This window comes from Clarias gariepinus, chromosome 14, assembly GCF_024256425.1.
Source record: "Clarias gariepinus isolate MV-2021 ecotype Netherlands chromosome 14, CGAR_prim_01v2, whole genome shotgun sequence".
NCBI classification, from domain to species: domain Eukaryota; kingdom Metazoa; phylum Chordata; class Actinopteri; order Siluriformes; family Clariidae; genus Clarias; species Clarias gariepinus.
Window position 1 is genome coordinate 22885281 of NC_071113.1, and position 21744 is coordinate 22907024.

General features: G+C 37.9%; 2 protein-coding genes across 8 annotated transcripts in view; both read right to left on the reverse strand.

Moving 5' to 3' along the window:
* Window positions 1-7961, reverse strand: part of usp54b (ubiquitin specific peptidase 54b) — a 136029-nt gene extending 128068 nt beyond the window's left edge. For all 7 annotated transcript variants that reach the window (XM_053511509.1, XM_053511504.1, XM_053511503.1 and 4 more), the window contains exon 1: window positions 7699-7961. The gene's annotated coding sequence lies outside the window, so the exon portion shown is untranslated. The remainder of the gene's footprint in view (window positions 1-7698) is intronic.
* A 360-nt stretch (window positions 7962-8321) lies between these two features.
* On the reverse strand, window positions 8322-16529 carry myoz1b (myozenin 1b). The gene is made up of 6 exons (XM_053511926.1): window positions 16327-16529; window positions 14530-14626; window positions 10060-10223; window positions 9850-9931; window positions 9545-9719; window positions 8322-9417 (listed from the first exon to the last, which is right to left on the reverse strand). The coding sequence occupies exons 2-6, from the start codon at window positions 14615-14617 to the stop codon at window positions 9183-9185; spliced, it is 744 nt and encodes a 247-aa protein (XP_053367901.1). The 5' UTR covers window positions 14618-14626; window positions 16327-16529; the 3' UTR covers window positions 8322-9182.
* Window positions 16530-21744: the final 5215 nt, after the last annotated feature.

Sequence of the window (21744 nt, forward strand, 5' to 3'; positions counted from 1 at the left end):
TTTTACTCATATGATATAAGTAAAATAATTAATTAATCTATGTTCTATCATAAATATGTGATATATCATATACAATAGAATACTTAGACACACCCACATAACTAATTAATTTGTTCTACAATGCACAGAACAATTACAAGGATGCTGAAAAAAACATGGTCCTAAAGAAGCCAATGAGATTTTTCCCCTATTGTGATAAGTAGATACCCTCCCCCAGCTTGTTGCTCAGCTCTGCTGACCTCTGGGGACGTGGCTTATCAGCGTAGCTCATTTATGTAGACACAGAACAAAATATTTGGAGGTGGCATAAAGTTTTAGGTATGAAATTGCATTAACTGAGGAGTATTTCAGACAGACCGTTATCACACATACACCTTGGGGGAGCACTGAAACTGAGTTAACTTGTTAGAAAAACAGCGAAATATGGGACCTTTAAAACAGTTGTAGCATTATTATGAATTGGAATTAGCAACCTACGAACTGCCAGAGCTCTGTGGCTGAATAATTGTAAATAATCATGATTTTAATACTAAGCAAAAACAACTTATAACCATTTTAGCCATCATTGTGCAGTCCTCATGGTGAACAAATCAAACTTCAGTTTGTGAAGCTAGTCTTTCTGATTACTTCTTTAATTCATGAACAGTGCTTTACATTGATCCGATCATCCTTTTGCTCTGCCTTTGTGTCCAAATATGAGACTACAATACAGTTTTCCTGCAACTGGGTTATGTGTAGCTCCAAATAGACACAGGCGACAATAGGGAGGACCCAAAGTTCATTTTCCTGGCTATGCCTCAACCCTATCCAAAGCCAGCCAGCGCTGTCACAACAAACTAACCGCTGTCTAGATGAAGCTGATATTACACATACTTTTAAACAGAGAATAAAACTTTCTTGTCTAAATAACACTGCTTTTTATAATACTTATATGTCACATCATTTCATTTCCCAAAAAAAAAAAAAAGTTTTCAGAGGAAGCTTTAGAAGACAGAGATAAAAATAACATGGCACAAGCAGAAAGGTCTGCAGGAATGAAGCAGAATATTATCTAAAGATAAAGATGTCATGTTATTATAACTCAGCCAACTGAATAGCTGTGCTTTTTCTGTCACATTAAAGGGCACATGTTTAATATCACTCTGCTGCTATATCCTAAGAATGTTGGTTTAAAATCAAACCACCTAAACGCCTGTCAAAACCATTTAAAGGTTTCAATCAGCTTTTAAAGAAGAAAACGGAAGATGGAAAATACTTAAGGTGTGCTCCATTTTTCAAATCAAGGAAAAAACACACAAAGCTGCTTAGACGATCTTATCTAAAGAGGAAGTTTGAGACATAATCCTGTTCCTCACCCCATTGACACAAACAATGACACATTTCACCCAGCCTCTGAGAAAATCTACAATCACACAATCTGATCAAAAATAATGATTATTCATTCCATCTCAGAAGTAAACACTGTGACCGAAGACCATCTCTACAGTAACATTTTTATGAGCGCTAATATGCACCACATGACCAATTCAGACAGCCCTCAGCAAGCTCCTCGTTTCAATTTGCTCATGCACCTCATTGGAATGGATAGCAACGTTTCGCCGATGACCTCCCCATGGCCCATTACTGAATTTATAAAAGCACACCGATCTCTTAATGGGTCTCAACAGCATTTGTCAGGCATTGACACAAGCAGCTGAGTCCAATGTGGGTCAATAATAGACATGCGGGCACAATAAACAAAATGGTCCTATTAACAGAAACAAAGTCAGAAAGCTCTGTTTGAAAGTAAACCGAGGTTTTTACTCACTTACTCATTTTCTATACAGCTTTATCCAGTAATCAGGGTCACAGGGACCTGAAGCCTATCCCAGGAGGCTTAGGGCACGAGGCAGGGTACACCCTGGACAGGGTGCCAATCCATTGCAGGGCACACACACTCAGGGAGCACTGCCCTTCAAGTCAGGGTGCCAAAAGACATCATCCTGTGTACAACATTAGTTGTGCAACTAGTACTATTCTGACCATGTGCGTTACCACGTCTGCGATTTCAAGCTAGGACAAAGATCTAACGTGATATTCTGCGTGATTCTGGGCAAATCTGTAACTAAGACTTTTGACATGATTCCGTTTAAGGCGATGATTCAATGAGTCGTTTGCTGTGTTTTGAGCGTCACGAGTGCTTCAAGAGCGGAAGAACATCACTGGAAGATGACAAGAGATCAGAAAGACCTTCGACGAGCTCAATCCCCCGAAAATTACAAAACTATTCGCAACTTGTGCGTGATGATCATCGGAGAACTTCAGCTGCAACCCTACTCGCCAAATAATAAAGCACTAATAAGTAAATAATAAGCGATAAAGTACTTTTTTTGTAAACATAGCTAATCTCGAAACTTTTTGATACCACCTCGCATCACACAAACACTCTGGTCATAGAATTTATTTATTATAAATGTGAAACTATTTTTAGTTGATTTCCAATTAAAGAGCTACAAACCTGTGCTGTGTTGCTGCCCTCCTATTATAGCAGAACTTATTAGCTTTCCTTATCATTGAATGTGACATGAAGACGACATGTTATTACATAGTCTGTTATACATGTATCGCAATACTGAAACCAAAACAGATTTTAACTTTTTTTTTATTTATACATTTGCATTTGAGGTGATTGAAATGTTGCAGTTCTTCTATAACCCTGGCGCTCTATAAATTATTCACACATTGGCCAGCAGTCATAGGAGACAATTATTAAGTTTGTTTTGTGGTTTGTTTGGAATTATACCTCGATTTAAAAAAATAATATAAAAATTGGAATAGATATAAAATCAGGGTACAAACCAGTCAGTGAGCCGTCCTGCCCTATGCTTGGGGCGGAGTCACCTTGGAAGAGGTAACTCCCATCGGGATAGCAATACTTCATCAAAGGATAAAGGTGATCGGTCCAAATAACTTTGTATTGATTTGCACTGATGCTTCCTTCTAAATTGACAAGAAGACTCAAACCATGCCAGGAAACTAAATAAATGTCCCAACGGGATAAAAGAGCCACTTTTAAGCAGCCAGTGTCTATATCAGCTGGAACACAAGGACAAGATTACATCAAACAGAGCCTGCTTTAAACCCCCAAACCTGTTCTTCCTTCACATTAATTGTTTGTGAAATGTAAGAATACAATGTCTACACCCATGTCCTGAATTTCTCGAAGCTCAAAATGACTGGGAAAGTAAAACACTATGTTCAAATATGGTCTCAGCAACATCTGAAATAAGGTCTGGGTCATCCCTTGCTGAGAAGCTGCGCACTAGTCGTGGCAGCTACTTTCAAAATGGCAGCAGCCAGGGTGGGTTTGGACAGTGATACACAACCCACACAACCGAATGCAAGGACTTGAGCTTTCTAAAGAAGGGCTTTGACAGACGGCTCAACCGATCAGTTCACAAGCAGGTCGCCTAAATGCCTGTAACTGACGCTTGAATGGTGTTGCTGGCAATCTCACCAGATGAAGCCCGGCATTCAGATGTATACCTCACAGCTACTCTTTGCTACAGATACAGAGATGATATTTTCATGAGAAATGACATTATTGCAACACATGTGGCAAGCACATGCAATACTTTTGCTGTTTTTCGACACATGCAATAACTTCCCTCAACCTGATCCCTGTGGGGGAGAGAAAAACACCTCATTTCTTACAATGGGACACATAGGCTAGACATTAGGAGCATTAAAAATGGGGGAACTACAGTAGTTAAGTAAAATCTGTTCTGTGTGCTTTGAACATCATATGGTACCAAAGTCACGAAACAAGCACAGAGCACGGCCCAATCATAGTGTGCCGAACATGTTTCCGCATTCCACGCTCCAGCTGCCCCACATGTGTCATGCCATCAATCCACTAAATCATCTCTGAATGCTGTATATCCATCCAGTGGGACAGGCCATAATAAGCATCCTCCCACCACTAAGTGTCTTACAGTGCATGCCCATGAAAAAAAAGGCTGCAGGTGGAAAAGACTTACTGGCAAAATAGTCAGGCAAAGGTGGGAGACCTGCTGGCAATAAGCTCATCTTGAAAGCTCTGCTGGCCAGATGACCCTGGAATGACCTTGTTACTGAACCCAAGGTCATGTAACCCAATTACGTTAACTAATCAGTCATCTGACTTTGCAGCGTTTCATGAAGGTGAACTGCAAACCATAACTTGTCGTGCCCAGTATGAACCCTATGGAACTATTTAGACCAGACGGCACCCATCCAGTCCTCAGACCATCTGTTCATCTGTCACGGAAAAAAAATGAGCGGCTCCTTTGTCTAAACAGAGAATTATCTAGAGTTGTCATTAAGGTACTTAGGCCACTGCTACTTTCCCTACTGCTTGTAGGGAAAAACAGCATGGATTTTAGGAATAATTTTAGCATAGTATATTTTTGTAAGATCACTACAGTATATTTTCATATTTTCATATAGCATTAGCACGATACTGACTGTGGTCCATTCTTGTGTGATAAATTTGGAAGCTTTACTGGCAATCTGTGTGGTGAAGAAACCTGGTGAACACAATCACAAAATAATTCAAAATGAGCACAGACAGGTTTGGTAACTTTACTAACTTTGTTTCTGCTCTGTACAGATGTTAACATTTTAGTGTTTGTTATGACTCCATCCCAAGGCTGATAATTATTGACAGATAAGTTTCTGGATCTTTAAATCTACACTTTTAGAAAGGAAGTGATATTACAGATAAAGCAGCCAATTTATGTCTTATGGCTATACCAACACAATGTGCAGGGGTAATTTAAATTTACCAATTCACCTACTAGTAGGTTTTTGGGAGGAAACCAGGTCATTCAGTGGAAACCTGATGTGAACACAGGGAGGAAATGCAAAACTTTTTTTTACAAGCTGTAAATCAAACTTGGGAGCAAAGTAAACCGTAGAGGGACTGTAATGCCACGTATAACAGGATTATCACAATAATAATGTTTTTATCCACTCCACCTATACAGTACTGTATGTTGTAAAATCTGTATAAATTTTTGGAAGAAGACTACATCTAATTGTTTTTTTCATAAACTTATTTTAAAATATGATCTACATTGTGTTACTTATTCTTTCTATTATTTTAATCAAGCCATATAAGTACAGCACTTTTATTTATTTAGTTATTTATTTTATTTTGATTATTTTTGCAGCCCTAAATTTAAACTGGTTTCTTTCTACCAGCACTAGACACAAAAGTCTACCAGTTTTATCGGTTACCAGCTGGTCAAACCAACCATTATTGCAATGCACGAGAAGTAACTTGTACGGGTTGATGATTCTTCATTCATTCTTTTATCTTCTATATTGGTTTATCCTGTACAGGGTTGCTGTCCTGAAGTCCTGAAGCCTATTCCAGGAGACTTTTGGGAACAAGGCATCAAAGGATAAAGGTGATTGATCCAAATAACTTTGTTTTGATTTGCACTAGGGCTGCAACAACTAATCGATAAAATCGATAATTATCGATAATGAAATTCGTTGTCAACGAATGCCGTTATCGATTAGTTGGGCTGCTTACGTCACTGAGGCGCGCGACCACAAGATGCACAAATACACACAGATACACAGCCGCTCGCGCAATGGAGGTTACAGAAGCGCCGGCAGGAAAAAGCGCGCGCCCCGCGTCCTCCAAGGTTTTATAGCAATTTACATTAAACTCCTCTAAGAAGACGGTAACCTGCACGCTATTCAAGACCGAGATTTCATTGCATGTCATGCACGAACACTTAAAAAAAAACATGTTGGTGTTACGGATGGCGAAATGTCAGCAGGGTCGGTAAAAACTGTATCTTTTCATCGTGTACAAGTTGTATAGTTTAAATGCTTTTATTTAAACAGTTTGCTAACTTCGGGACAGTCGCGCTAGATCTGTTCACGTGTATCTCGCTAGCATCACATTGCGCAATCACCTTATGAGCAATAGTGATTAGTTAAATGGCGCTATTTTAGATTAGCTTAATTTACACGGTGCGAATAACAGTAGAATATTACATTTAGTGATTGTTGTGGTTTTCAGTGAATGCAAATAACAGTATATTTGTGACTATTAGCTTTTTGCATTTCCACAGTTGTTTTTATAGTCCAATAGATCAGTGTATTTTTTTTAACTATATATATATATACACTATATATTATATACTACATTTCATTTAAGGTTTAAAATGTCAAAATTAAAGATTATTAAACTCTATATGTGGCTTTTGCATTTTTAAAAGTTTTTTTTATACATAAATAATACCCTGATTTATGTTTTTTTTTTTTTTTTTTTTTTTTTTTTTTTAATAGTTATAAGCAAAATATCAAATTAAAGAAGCGGTCAGGTTTTATCCGATTAATCGATTAATCGAAAACATAATCGCCCAACTAATCGATTATTAAAATAATCGTTAGTTGCAGCCCTAATTTGCACTGATGCTTCCTTCTAAATTAACAAAAAGACTCAAACCATGCCGAGGTACACTCTGGACAGGGTGCCAATCCATTGCAAGGCACAGAAACACACAAAGGGCAATTGGAGTACCTAAAGGAAACGCATCAATTAGGAGATGGAGAAGAAAACATGCCAACTCCATGCACACATATCAGAGGTGGGAATCAAACCCTTGACCCTGGAGGTGTTTGCCAACCACTATACCACTGTGCTACCAGTTAGATGATTTAATGCAACTAACTAAAATGACAGCAAGAACATGTGCAGCAGCAGGATGTTGCCTGATGCGTCACTATATCAAGTGACATACACAGCCCTAAGTTCATGCTGAAAATGAATAGTTAGCACTGTTGCATCGCAAATCCACGGTTATGGGTTTGAACCCCTGACCTTACGATTAGCAACTCAGAGCCTCAATCACATGAGCCACCATGGACCACCTCTCAACACTTACATTAATAAAGTGTTAAGGAAGCTGGGAAATTAGTGCTTGGTGAGTTGCCCCCTGGTTACTCCAGTCAGGTCACCATGTAAGTGTGAAAGACTTGTGTTGTAGGCTGTGTGCAAGTGTTTGTGAGCTGGTGTGTGTGTCTGTGCCCTGAGATGAGGTGGCACAACATCCAGGGTGTCCTGCACTTCAATGGGATAGGTTCCATGCCCAGGGCAACTTTAAACCTGACACACAATGGAATAATAATGACCGAATATGGCTTTTAAAAAAATGACAAAGCATAACATGTAAGGTATCTATCAGTATCAACAAGTACTTGACCTCAAACTGTGAAAAGAATCACGCCTGAGTGTGAGCTCGCGCTGCGCACTAACGCTGTGATGTTACACACATCTGTGCTGTGATAAAGCGTGTGTAGTCCTTCATGCTGCTGGCTGAAAGATGCTGAGCGTGACAGTGCATTTGTGAAGCGCAGTGTTAGCTGTTTGGCTAGATTGTGTTGTTACCTGCAAAACACAAACAATAATAAATAACAAACAAACAAACAAACAAAGGAGGGGGGAGAAAAGGGACATGACTGGCTCGGTGTTCTACGGCTACCAAGCAGCACGTCGTCCTTAAAGCATCCGTATCAACTCCACGCACATGTCTTACACACCAAGCACATCTGTCCGCACGCACATCTGGAACGCTCGCCCTTAAGTTTCTCATCCTCACACCCGCACGCGCTGCCGCGGCTTCATCGCTTACCAAGTTGTCAAGACTGCTTACTCACCTCGTGTCTTCTTCGTCCAGACGCGGTCTAGTGTCCTATCCGAGCTGAAACCTTTTGCTCAACCCGCAAAAAAAATTCCGAAACATCCCGCAGCAGCGCCATCCAGCGCGCGCGCGTCGAAACACGCCGTATTCTCGCGATAACGCTTTCCCGTTTCCTCTCTACTCTATCTGATCTGACAAACCGGGGACACTGTGTTGCACGTTACACACTATGGACATTTTTTTTATTTAATTTAGTGCGGTGGCGTAATGGTCGGCTTGTTTGCGGTCTGGGAATGGAGCTCACCGAGCTGACGCCATCAATGGAACCACGTTTTGCCATCTAGCGGCCTGAATGTGCACTGCACGTCAGGGGAATGACGTCATCTCCTTTTCACCGACTTGACTTTCGTGCGAAGGGGTTACTGCGACTTTTTTGACGTGATCATCAAGAAACCTTTATTCATTTATATATTCATTTATTTTCCAGTGCATGATAGCTCATACGGTTGCTCAAATGTATAGTCCTGTAGGTATTAATTTTTCCTTAAATCTCAAAGACACAAAAATTTCAATGTCATTTTTTCATTCATTTTATATGCTGATTTTTTTTTTACAAACAAACACTAAATTTTGCAAATGTACTCAAATTATCTTTATTTTTCACTGTTCAATGAAATTAGCAGCACAGTGGCTAAGGGGTTAACACTGTGGACTCACACCTCCAGGGTCAAAGGTTTGATTCCCACCTTGGATCTGTGTACGTGAAGTTTGCATGGTCTCAACATGCTTGGTGGGTTTCCTCCCACAATCCAAAAACACGCAGATTAAGCTAATTGTTGTTCCCAAGTTGCTGGTGGTGTGTGTGCCCTGCAATCAATTGGCACCCTGTCAAGGGTGTACCCTGCCTTGTGCCCTAAGTCTCTTGGGATAGGCTCCAAGCCCCGCATGACCCTGTATACAGGATAAAGTGATATACATTGAGACGATGAATAGCTTTTCCGATTCTTAAATCTGATAAAAACTAATACAAATTTATAAAAACACTATTGTAACATTCTTGAGGACTTATGATACACCGTATCATTGCTTTATTGAGAGTTATAATGATAATGCAGGCCTTTAACCCATATTAGTACCCCTCACCGTGCACATGTTAATGTTTTTCCTGGTCTAACACATTTATATATAGAATATATTCCTTTTATTTATGTATTGAAAGATTATTCATGGTAATCAATACAAGGTTTATGACATGTTCATACTCTTTAACCTTTTAAACAAACTCATATTTATTATGAGTTGGCTCCACATATTTATGTCTAGTACATAGCTGTATTTACATCTTATTTGTACATTGCTTATACAATATTGTATTGTATTGGCTGTTGCCCTCATAGCTGCCAACCCTTAAGAGATTTCATAAATATCCTCAACATTATAATAATCATTTAAGTTGACCTGAGCCAGATATAGCCTGCATGAATTAGCAGAACATGGTTTTCAGAGATCTTCAGTTTCTGCTTCAAAGGGGATGGGTTCCAGGGTCAGGGGGGCATAGCTGAGATCTTCAGTGCACACCCAGCCAATTGGAGTACGGTTGAAAGATGGTCGAGAGTCAATGTTACACTGGAACACAGGTAGTTGCTTTGGCTCTTCAGAGTCAGCTTTGATGTCAGGCATCTCAAAGCTCAGAAGGTGAGTAGCCTTCTCGAATCCTCCGAAAGGCAGCGCTGTTCTATGAAATGAAACACAAAAACTGGATTACATTTAACTGTAATAAGCCAAACCATTGCTTGTTTTGTATCATCATGTTTTGTATGATCCCTTAAATTTCTGTTAGAAATTCTAAACATGTACAGTACCTATTGAAGCTCTTGTATTGTGGCAGGTCTTCATGCACGTGAGGCCCTGGCATTTGTGGCTTCATTGTGGCTTTGAGCTCGTCATCATCTTTCATAGCACGTTCCCATGGTGAGACATATGTTTTAACATGCTCGCAGATCTTTTTCTCGTTCTCAGTCTCAGGTTGTACTTCATCTGTAGAAAAAATTATAAGTGAGAGCACCAAGTAACACTTGGTAAAAATTTGTAAACCATACAGTACCTAAAAGTAATTATTTCAAGCGGAGGTTGTGTCATAAATTCAGTGGAAGGGCATGTAGTTTACCTTTTGGTAGATCTGGTTTGGGGAGGGTCTTGGGTGGGGTCTTTTCACAGATTACAGTAGGTGCCAGGTTCTGAAGGTTGTGCTGTTAAATGCCAAAAAAAGTAAAAAGAAAGTATCTTAGTATAATTTTTTTTGCAGGACAAACTGCATATTCATTCATTTGACTGCTATTCTGTTCTACAGGGTCTCTCTTCTCTTAAGCAAGCTTACCAGGTTCTCAGCACTGATAATGAACTTATCCACTCTCTGCTGCCTCATTTTGAACATCTTAGAGCCTTTGCCTTTCATCAGAGACAGCTCCTCCAGCATCACTTCTTTAGGCGTCTTGATCTTAGTCCCGAGGTCAAACTCAGTGACATCTGTTTCCTCTTCATCTGGGAATGTTTTTTTTAAAAAAAAAAACAACTTAATATAAAATATTTTTGTTTGTTTTTTTGCTTCAACTGCCTTTAAAGCAGAAAATAAATCAGTTCCATTGGGACTTCTAGCTTTAAGGCTCTCACTGAGAACAACCTGTTCTGTGATTCTGACCAAAGCCCAAATTGCACATGATGTCCAGCAGTGTGTGTAAGAATGTACAGTAATTCATAAAAGCCTTTAAAGCTTAGAAGTGCTTACAGTGAAAGATATATTTCTTTTTATTTTGCAATAAAAGGATCTGATCCGTTTTATGGGACCAAAGGTGCACTACTGTGTCACCAAGCAGCACTATTTATTCATTCTCCTATGTGAAATCACTTATAAACCCTGGAGTCATGCCATAGCTGATGCCAAAGGGAAGAATGCTGTGCTGAGTGCCACATAAAATATGACTTTAAACGTAATTTTACTGTGCAAGCTAGCACAAGGGAACATACTATATACTGCTTTGTCAAATTTACAAAAACAGTAAAGTGGAATATTAACTCTTTCAGAAACAATACCAGAGTAAGTAAAAAAGTGTTTCTCAAACTTACTATGGGTCTCTCCAGCTTTTAGCTATGCCACATTTACAGCAGGACCACTGCTACATAAACCCACTATATAAACCCACAAATGGCTTGTTGTCTGAAACAGGCTATGCTTTGGGTCGCAGGGACAGCTGCCTAAGCCCCTGGCATAGCTGTTTTATTGGTATCTTTTTATTAGTAGCTTTATTGTTATTGTCCCCAAGTTACTCTTTGTGGGTTTAGCAGCAGTGCTGACTGTGGAACTGGGTCTGAACTTGCTAGCAGAAGACTAAGTTTCACTTCACCCAGATTGAATATAAACTGGCCAAATTCGTTAATTTATGTGTGTAAGACTAACTAAGTAAGTTTGAAGAATACTAGGTAAAAATATGTATGTATATGCATTTAATTTACAAGAGTATCCTAGATAGCTAGCTAGTGCATGATAGCTTGGTACAGTTTGAGCAGTTTGACTCAGAGAGGTGTGTGTGTGTGTATATAAAACAATTTATGGCCAAATTTCATTGTCTAATATTTTTAGCTCTCTAAACATCTTAGCTTGGATGTTGCTGTATCTCCATGCTCCAAAAAATGCCGCTAATTGTCAGCTACCGTTTGCTAAAACACAGATAAACTGATAGATGAAAGCAGTTGCTAATTTTACATCACATGATGTTTTCTCTTTACACTGCAGTAAACCCAAACATTTTATTTTAATGACATTTAGAATTAATGACATTTTTTTTAGAATATTCAGCAAGGTGGCTTGCTAACTTACAGACTAGCAATGTTGCTGCTAGTTAGCTAGCTCATACCAGTGTTGCCAACTACTCAGTGAGGATTTTTATTAATTAAATCACAAAATAGTAGGTACAATATAAAAAATATAAAGGTACAAGAATCAGGTATTAAAGATTGAATTATGCAAATAATTATACACAGTTAAATATGTTATACAATATAAACAAACTTAACAAAAATATAGAGATAAGCAATAACAGTAAACAGGGTAAACCAATTAACAGACAAATAACTAATAAAAAAAAGGAAAAAAATATTAAAATAATTAAATAGCACGAAATACTAGAAAGAAAGAAAAGAGAAAAAAATCAGTGTTTCATTGATTAAATCAGAATGTACTCCTCAGTAAGGAAAGTAGCCATTGACTGTCCTAAATGTCGCTAAAAGTCCCCAAAAGATGTCATCGCGTAATTTACATATCATAACAAAAAGTGAGTAATTAAATACGTTTGGAACCATACCCAGATAGCACAGGTACGTCGTGGAGACGTCTGCTAAAGAGCGTATCATTTAGTAAACATCACGTTCGTTTTTTTATAGTCGTATTTTGATAGTCTGTAGATCGCCTGTTTAAGCTGTTAAATGATACATCGTCTTTACATCTATACGACGTCTATACGACGTATCTTTATCATCTGAAATTTGCTGGTACAGTATGTGGACGGGAATTATATATATATAAATAATCTGGAAATAGAGTGGAGAAACACCAAAGGAGAATCAACCAGAAGGTGGCAGTAGTGCAACACTTACGGATGCAAGCCGCCGTTAAACTCCAAAGAAGAAGAAGAAGAAGAACAGTTTGTTGAGAAGACAAACGTTTGGCGGATGTGTGGAAAAGATAAGCAGGAATTAATTTCCATCTTTCTAAATAAAAACGAAATACTGAACATAAATGTCACCTGCTGTTTAGCGATGTTTAGTCACGTTATTTTGGTTTAAGCCATTTCTTGTATTTTTAATCACACTTAAAATACCGATGGTTATATGCGCGTGCTTAATCTGCGGTTCGGTTCTGGTTTCGGTCTGTTCTCATGAGTTGTGAAGCGAGAGGAACAAAGTATAAATATTGTTCATTTTGCTAAATTAAGTATCATGAATTTTAATCGAATCTATCTCTATATTTTTTCACAACAGTTTGTGATTGAAAAGTGTCCTGTCTGCATCTGACTTCAAGAGTTTCCTGACCAACCGTCTCTAACGGTCATATTTAAAAGTCATAACGTACAGTAATAAAGTACAAAACGTTTCTGTTGGTGTTAAATTTTTTTTCTATGATTAATACTTATTTGTGGTGTTTTATGTTTTGTGCATCTTTTCAAATTGAGGCTTTATTTGTAAGTTGCTGCTGGTGGAAAAACAGGGTTTTTATTAAATATAAAATAAAAATCTCAGTTTTATCCCATTTGTCTTATGCTTCCTTCCTTCACAGAATTCTGTTGACCATGGTTAATTATAATTAACCGAGGGTATTTAATTAAAATAATGGGATGGGGGTGTTTTAATAAAACGACGTCTATCTGACGTGAATCAGACCTTTGTCAGATGTATGAACATCTAATAAACATTGTCTAAAGAGTGAATCAGGGTCGTTTTTATTAATTTATGTCTTAAATACGTAGGCTAAATGTTGTTCTAACATCTGGCACGGATGTCTCGGCGATGTCTGCCAGATGAGCAAACGCCCTCTGCCAGATGAAAAAGACGGCGTCGCATAGACGTCTCCGTGACGTGTGTGTGCTATCTGGGTACAAATCAACTTTTTCTGTCAAATATCCTGATATATATATATATATATATATATATATATATATATATATATATATATATATATATACTTATTTTTAATATATATATATATATATATATATATATATATATATATATATATACTTTTTGTTGTCTATAGCCCAAATATTCAATGTGGTTGGCAGTGCTGGTAGTCTGATAACAAAATGTCCTAGAAGTCCTACAACATTCACTCATTTCCACTGCTATTTCAGTGGCACTAATTTGTCAGATAATTCAGATGGGTGTGAAAGGAGAGCTGTGTGCGCTGACACTATAGGAGCCATGTTGTCCTGTAAATAGGATAACAAGTCATTATGAGTGTTGAGTCCAGCTGATGAAGTGGGCACATCCAATAGCATTAATCAGCCTCCAGACACTCAACCTCTCACACTGAATTGTTCATTAGAGGGCCAGAGTGTAAACCCTTTCTCCAAATCTCTCTTTAACACACACACACATATAGTGACTGAGATCATTTTATCTTATTTCTTTATTTAAATAACTAAAGGACAAGGCTCTTGTAGGACCAACTTCTATCTCTGTTTCTCTCTCTTTTTTTAAAATCAAGACTACACTCGCATTATTACTTGTTTCCAATCAACTAAATATTATGTTTTCTTTTTCTACTGGAATTATTTATTAATCTTTCAAAAAGAAGTAGTGTTTTTCTTACTAAAAAATAATAATAAAACATTTTTTTTTATTTACAGATTGTTGAGCCAAGATATTCCAGTCACCTGTGTGTGTGGCACTAAATATGTTACATATTGACAGAACATCTGTTTAAAATGGCAAACAGAGTCTTTACATCTGGACAATTAACTGTGCTCTAAATACGAAACTGCAAACATGGTGCCTGATTTCCTGCAAATAAATTCTCCTAGGAAATATAGCACAACAGCTTAACAGCTCACACTTCCTATCAATTGACATAACCTTTGAAAGTTTGCGTAAGGGGAGTGGTTTGTATGGAATTTAGTACAATCTGATCACGCAGCTCTTTTTCCTTCAGGTTGGTTGGTACACACTTTGTTATTACACAGTAAATGAGACATGCATGTATTTTATATATATATATATATATATATATATATATATATATATATATATATATATATATATATATATATATATATAACATACACTACTTTATACTGACCATTTTGTGTGATGTTGGAGAGGTCAATAATGAGTTTGGAGGTCCTTTTTTTTGTGTAAGGTGGAGCTGGAGTTCCTGAGAGGGGCATCTCTATGGCCTGTAATGAGAAGATGAGGACACTATAAGGTTATATTATAGTCATATTGTCATCATTGTTTATTTCACTTAAACTTTTTATTAATAAGACCTATTGATTTCCACATAATACATAGTTATGTACACACTATAAACCTAACCTAATGAAGGCATAAAAGATAAGCTTATTGCTAAATTTCCTGGCTTTAGCACTTTTAAAAATAATTGTAAGATCTCACAGGGCGTGAAAGGTGAATAGGACAACCTAATCAACACCGGATATTTTTGGCTACAATTAAGCAGCAGGTACGAGTACTGATCAATGAGAAAAAAGCATACTTAAAAAAAATAAAATAGAAAATACTTTTTTTATGTAGATGCTGCAGTGTGGTATAAACTTCCAGTATGTGAAGGGAAGGCTAAGGAAAAGTATAAACAGGTCTCTTGTTGCGGACGGGGTATTTCTGTTTCAGCAAACTAAATCAATCCAGGACAGCCAGAGGAGTTTGGTTACCTCAGCAAATTCCTCAAATGTCACAAGCCTCTGCAGCAGTGCATCTGTGAGGTTAACGCTGACCAGTTAAGAGTAACATTATTGTCAGAATATTTAAGTATAAGTATTTTAAGTGCAGAACCAGTGATGTTCATAAATGTATATAAATCAACAACTATTCAGTAAATAGTTCATTACAGTAACAGTCATGTTAAGTACACCAAACATTTTGCATTTATCCTTTTAACTGTAAAATTTGCTCTGTCCACACTTTGTTTCCTTAAGGTTTTCTTTTAACAAACATAAAAACACATAATGAAGAGTATTATTATTATTATTATTATTATTATTATTATTGTGTTTGTTTATTGTGTCCCAATAACCTTTTTTTATTCCTAAACATATATGATTTAGTTGCTGTTTTTTATTTTTTATTTTTATTTTTTATTTTTTTGTTTCTCTATTTTTTTTTTTATAAGATTTTTTTTTTTTTGGGGGGGGGGGGGGAGGGTTGTCACCTAAATTCAATAAATCTATTAAATTCAAGTGACCAGCAAAATTATAAATACAAACACTCAGGAAGTATAAGGACATTGAAAAGACTTTTCCACCACTATAAAACAATTTGGAAAATTTACAGGACCTCATGGTTAACCATTAAGCACATTTTAAATATATAAAGTAATATAAAATGTTAAAATTTGTGATCTAGGCTCTTGTACTGCAAAACAGAAGACATCTTAAGGAGTGAAAATACCTTGAATATAGTTTGGTTTTTCTACAGTAAAATTACAAGAACAATCTTACATCAAGCTTATTTCTAGACATATTTTACTAAAAGTTTAAATAAAAAAATCTTGTTCTATTGCAGATAATTTTACTAGTTTTAAGCATTTCTTTAAAAAAGTACAATTGTCTGCTAAAAACACAACTAAAAAAATCACTTTCTAAGGTGCCATTTCTATAGGATAGGTAAAATCACTTAAAAACACTCATTTATTATTTGTAATACTTTCTTAAGCAGACCATAAACTTTAGTTCTAAACAAAGAAATTTGTGTCAGTTGGTTAACTGTGCTGTGCAAAAAGGAAATAATTTAGCTAGTATTATAATATAATATATTCTATATTTAACTTTAGAAAATAGAATTATAATCATTAAATAGCTTTGTTTTATCACCATGAGGTTGGTATTCACTGAGCATTGCTCTGGCACAATCTCTAGCTTACCTGGAGGAAAAGTAGCTTGTAGTAAGAAAATAAATTTCGACAAAAAGCTCTGTTTTTAAATCCACAAAGGACTTGTCTTTATTTTATCCAAACCCTTGGGTTTATTAACTTCTATGTTCCCTTAACCCCTTACTGTGACTACTGTTGTCTACTTCTATCCAGAGGAAGTGAAGGAGCGCAGCATTTGGAGATGTGTGTTTGTGTGGGGGGTGTTCTGTATTATGCGAAGAGCTCATGAATGATGGTGAAGGAGATACCCTTCCTGCAGATGCTTCTCAGGCATATATATAGAAAGGTGAAGAGAGTCCTGACAGAGGCCTCATTACATGATACAGTGGCAAAGAGGAAGAACTGGATCATCAGTCCTTTCTTGTTACATATATGTTGAATTAAAGAATCATAAAGAAACCTAGGCAAAAGTTATACAATATACAATAAACATTCGCTTTAGTAGTTTATACCGGCTGGAACTTGATTTACATGGAAAAGAAAGAGGTATAAAGATGTTCTCTTGATTGTACAAAACATTTACAATAGTACGAAACATTTCTTTTAGCTGTGTTCAGTATTCAGTGGAGCACTTGACAGACTCACGAATGAAGACGTATAGCTCTTCCAGAGCAGTCTCGTTTATTTGCAGTTTGCATCCCACCAATTTACACCTTGGACAATAAACCAAATATGGTATGCTGAAAGTGTTCTGCCAGTTCTTTCCACCCTCAAACGTTTCAATGTCAATCAGACATCCAGATAATGTACTATGCTCAAGTGGGAGGGAAAAAAATAGCAGTGCCTTGGCATTGGTATTTGGTAAGAAAAAGCCTTGCATGCCAGCATAGTTTATCCATGCCTGCCATGCAGTGGCAACTTGGGACTTAGAACTCTTATATCATTAGGACTAGCACTTGCCTCCACATTCACCACCATGACACATGTCTGCCATTTAATCAACTGAATTTTAAAATGAACTGTATTTAAAAATGTAATGTCTCCAGCAACAACACACGTTAACGGCTCTGCAATCATTCCACGAAGAGCCACCAACTTGGCGCTAAAGTTAGCACCAGATACTGTGAGCATGACCTGAAGATGTTAGCAGGGTCAGCATGCAGTTCACCTTATAGAGGGAATCGAGTTACAGAGGCAAAGTTGTAACGCTCACTGCTGCAACACCATGCCATTTCTTATTCCACTCATTAGTGCCAGTATTGGGACTAAGTCCCTCAAAAGTACTGTTTCAAAAAGAACGTCACAAAAGCTCTAAAGAATTTTTTTATGAGATTACAGGTCTTGTTGAATGTCTAATGGTGCTAATAGAAAAATGAGCTGCTAAGCCTGCCCCCTGAATATTAATCTTTCTCAGAGCCATTGCCCAGTTTGCTGTTTTTAAGTACGGAAATATTTTATTAAATAAATATTTTATTAAAAATTATTAGTTAATTGTTTTGGATTCTTGCAAAATTTTTATCCCTGCTCTAAAGTACTGTTTGTTTATTTATTTATTTATTTTAAATAAGCGACTTTACTTACAGCTTTATAGCCATTAAGCAATCTCAATCTCAGTCTCATAACAGATGTTTTGTTTCTGATTAAATACCAGACTCCTTTGGATTTTCTGTAAGAGTACAAATGATCAAGTAGTAAACAATAAATTGTTAAGAACTTTTTGAAATATGCAGCTGTGTGGATTTGCTTGGGAATTACAATAAAAAAAACTTATCCTTAAATAACTGCTTTATCCGGGTCATAGCAGAATTTACCCCAGATAGGACACCAGTCCGTTACAGAGCACAGTTCACTCATTCACACCAACTGCCAAATGAGAGTCACCAGTCCTTGAAACCCTGTTTCATAGTAGAGCCTGCATGGAGCGGACTTGTCTGTCCAGGATATCACATGGAATTTGGAGGCAGGATCAACAACCGTCCGATCAACTTTAACCGCCAAGTTCAGCCTTTATTTGTCACATACACATTACTGCACAGTGAAATTCCTCTTTGCCAAAATTTTTTTTTTTTTTGCATATCTCAGCTTTGTTAGAAAGCCAGGATCAGAGCACAGAGTAAGCATTATATACAGTATGGCACCCCTGGAACAGACAGGATTAAAGGCCTCACTTAAAGCCCCCCCCCCCCCCCCCCCCCCGCCTTTTTTAAATACAGTTTTTCCTTTTTACCATACACAGCAAGTTGTTTCTGCATCTTGTCATACTTATCAGTCATAAGCATCATTAACTTATTTTAGAAATATATACTATGTTGGCTTTTCTGTGGGACTGCAAGAAGTAAAACATCAGACTTCCTTCTTATACTGAGGGCAAATAATGGCACAAAAATATGATATTGAAAAACCCTTAGACTCAACAGGCTACTCGATTAATTAACTGACCAGCCATTAAAAGTGTGAGGTATTTCACTCAGAGAAGAGAGACAAACGTTAGTTCAGCTGTAATCACTTCAAATGAAGAAATGCTGCCCCCTGGCGGTTCTTCAGCTTAGCGCCTCTTACAGTAACAGAAAGGCGAGTAAATGTACAGTACTTGTTTATCTAGATCTATTTGTCACAAATAATAATAAAAAATAGATCAGCACCAATCACAGGGGCAGGTTCGTAACCACTAAACTACCACAGTTCCTGCTTGACAACATATATAATTATACAGTTATTATAGTTCTTAATTACAGTGTTTTAATAGAGAAAAGCAATAATAAAATTTTTTACTAATGTATGTAAGTGAGTTGCTTTCACTTTGAAAAGTTGTGTATTCTAAGGACAGACAGCAGTACACTAAAAATAGCTGAAACACAAACCTAAAAAAATTAACAGAAACATTTATTACATAACATTCAACAGACTATTCAAATATAAGACTAAACATCTGTGTGGCCATAAGAAAATCACATTTGAGATTAATCAGAAAAAAAGCAATTTATTGGGGATTGGTTTTTAGCGCAATTGAAAAAGGTCATGTAGTCTGATGAGTCAAGATTTACCCTGTTCCAGAGTGATGGGACCCATTATGTCCCATCATGCATTGTGCCTACTGTACTAGTCTCTGGAGTTTTATGATCTGGGGTTGCTTCAGTTGGTCAGGTCTAGACTGTGATTATCACCTCAATGAATTTATTTTCTCTCTGATGACACAGAAATATTGTAGGATAACAATGCCCAGATTGTGTTTGGGAGCATGAGGAGTTATTTTCAAACATAAATCTGCTACCAGCAAAGCCTGACCTGAACTCCATTAAGATTTTTGGGATGTGGTGGAAAAGAGTTTATGGAGTATTTTGGCTCTACCATTATAGATAAATTGTGATGTAATCAAAACTAAAAAGGGTTCAAGAAATTATTGAACTGCATTACTGTTTTTTGGCTGGGCAGTGTATCTATTTTTTTTTAAATTCATTTTACTTGAAATCATTTTCAATGTCAAATCTAAAGATGTGTGTGAAATGAAGCATGAGCGTAAAGAAATAAATACACATACAGTATATGAATGGAGCATTACATCAGCCATCTTTCCTATTAGATGGTTTTTACACATTAACTGGAACTAATGACCAGCTCTTATTCAAGAGTCTGTGGGGAGTTTCTTGCAATAATCAAACTGACATCACCAAATTGGTGAGCTTCCACATGCTGAATTACTTTGAAACAGGATTAGGGAAAAAAATGTTTCGCAATGCACTAGACTAGTAATATTATTACACTGCTTCTTCCCGCAGGCGATAAGATCTCTCAACCAGATTAACACACAAGACTAATTATCTCCGCGTGTTTTTTTTTTGCAACATTGCACAGAAATGGACACTCATGGACATCATTCATCTTTGCACACTCCCCTACGCACAATCATGGACATAGCACATTTGCACACACAATGCACATTTGCACACACTTGCACACATATTGCACAAACAATGCCCAATTGCACACTTAAGGACAATTTCACACTACATTTATTCCACATATTATTTGCATTTAAATTCATTTTGGTCTGTACAGATAGGTTTATATTTCTTATATCTTAAAAACTTGTATATTTTGTTCAACTTGCTTATGTAAGGGTCCTCCACTAGAGGTCACTGTTTTTATTTTGTAGTTTTTGTTGGCCGACTCAGTTTCCCAGCAGGCACCTCGGTCAGGTGATGCAGTGCACACCTGAACCGAGGTAGCCATCAATCAATCTATAAATAGCTGTTTAGACTGGGAAACTGGGTCGAGCATTTTTGGTAATACCACTGTCAGTTATGTGGGCATTTTGGTTTGTTTTGTTATCTGTTTAATTTGTACTTTGATTGTAGTTGTGTTGACTTGGGCTCTCTTATTGGCAATGTCTCTGTGTATGTTTTGTGTGTCTGTGTTTGTGGAGCTGATTCAGTCCTGTCCTCCTGTGTTCTTGTGGTTAGCTAGAGCAGGTAAGCAGTTAGGTGTGTGTGTGGCTAGGAGCATGATTAGCTAAATGCTATGTTGAGTTTATAGTACAGTTACAGTACTAGCATGCTTCTAGCCATAGCCCCTCTGTGTCTCTAGCTGTCCTGTGTTTCCTACCTCCCTAGTTGCCCAGTGAGCCTAGCCTTTGAGTGTCCCCTAGCCTAGCCACTGGGCGTCCCCTAGCCTAGCCACTGGGCGTCCCCTAGCCTAGCCACTGGGCGTCCCCTAGCCTAGCCACTGGGCGTCCCCTAGCCTAGCCACTGGGCGTCCCCTAGCCTAGCCACTGGGCGTCCCCTAGCCTAGCCACTGGGCGTCCCCTAGCCTAGCCACTGGGCGTCCCCTAGCCTAGCCACTGGGCGTCCCCTAGCCTAGCCACTGGGCGTCCCCTAGCCTAGCCACTGGGCGTCCCCTAGCCTAGCCACTGGGCGTCCCCTAGCCTAGCCACTGGGCGTCCCTTGTCCTGTGTTTCCTCTCCCCCTATTGTCCCAGTGCGCCTAGTTTTAGAGTGCTGTCCCTCCTGGCTGGGGAGTAACGACTAGCTTGTGAGTGCCGCCTCGCTTAGTCTTGGAGGGCTGCCTCGCCTAGCCACTGGGTATCCTTTTGTCTGTGTTTCTGTGCCCCAATTCCCTAGTGTGTTTAAGCTATTAGGTAAGTACAGTATAGCTTAGTGCATGTTGGGGCTAAAGACCTGCTTAGCTAGGTGTATGTGTAGCTGACTGCCATGGTTAAGCTTAGCTTAACCATGTTTAGCTAAAAGCCATGCCTAGCTGATTGCCATGTCTTTAGCCCTCGTCCCGTCCCTCTCTTGTCTCTAGTCTTTACGTGTCTCCCGTTCTTCTCTAGTGTCTCCCGTTCTTCTCTAGTGTCTCCCGTTCTTCTCTAGTGTCTCCCGTTCTTCTCTAGTGTCTCCCGTTCTTCTCTAGTGTCTCCCGTTCTTCTCTAGTGTCTCCCGTTCTTCTCTAGTGTCTCCCGTTCTTCTCTAGT

Coding starts and splice junctions, on each gene's coding strand:
- myoz1b (XM_053511926.1), bottom strand. CDS start 14,617: ATGCCCCTCTCAGGAACTCCAGCTCCACCTTACACAAAAAAAAGGACC. Junction 9,932..10,059: donor TTATCAGTGCTGAGAACCTG/GTAAGCTTGCTT, acceptor GGCATTTAACAG/CACAACCTTCAGAACCTGGC. Junction 9,418..9,544: donor CAATACAAGAGCTTCAATAG/GTACTGTACATG, acceptor TTCATTTCATAG/AACAGCGCTGCCTTTCGGAG.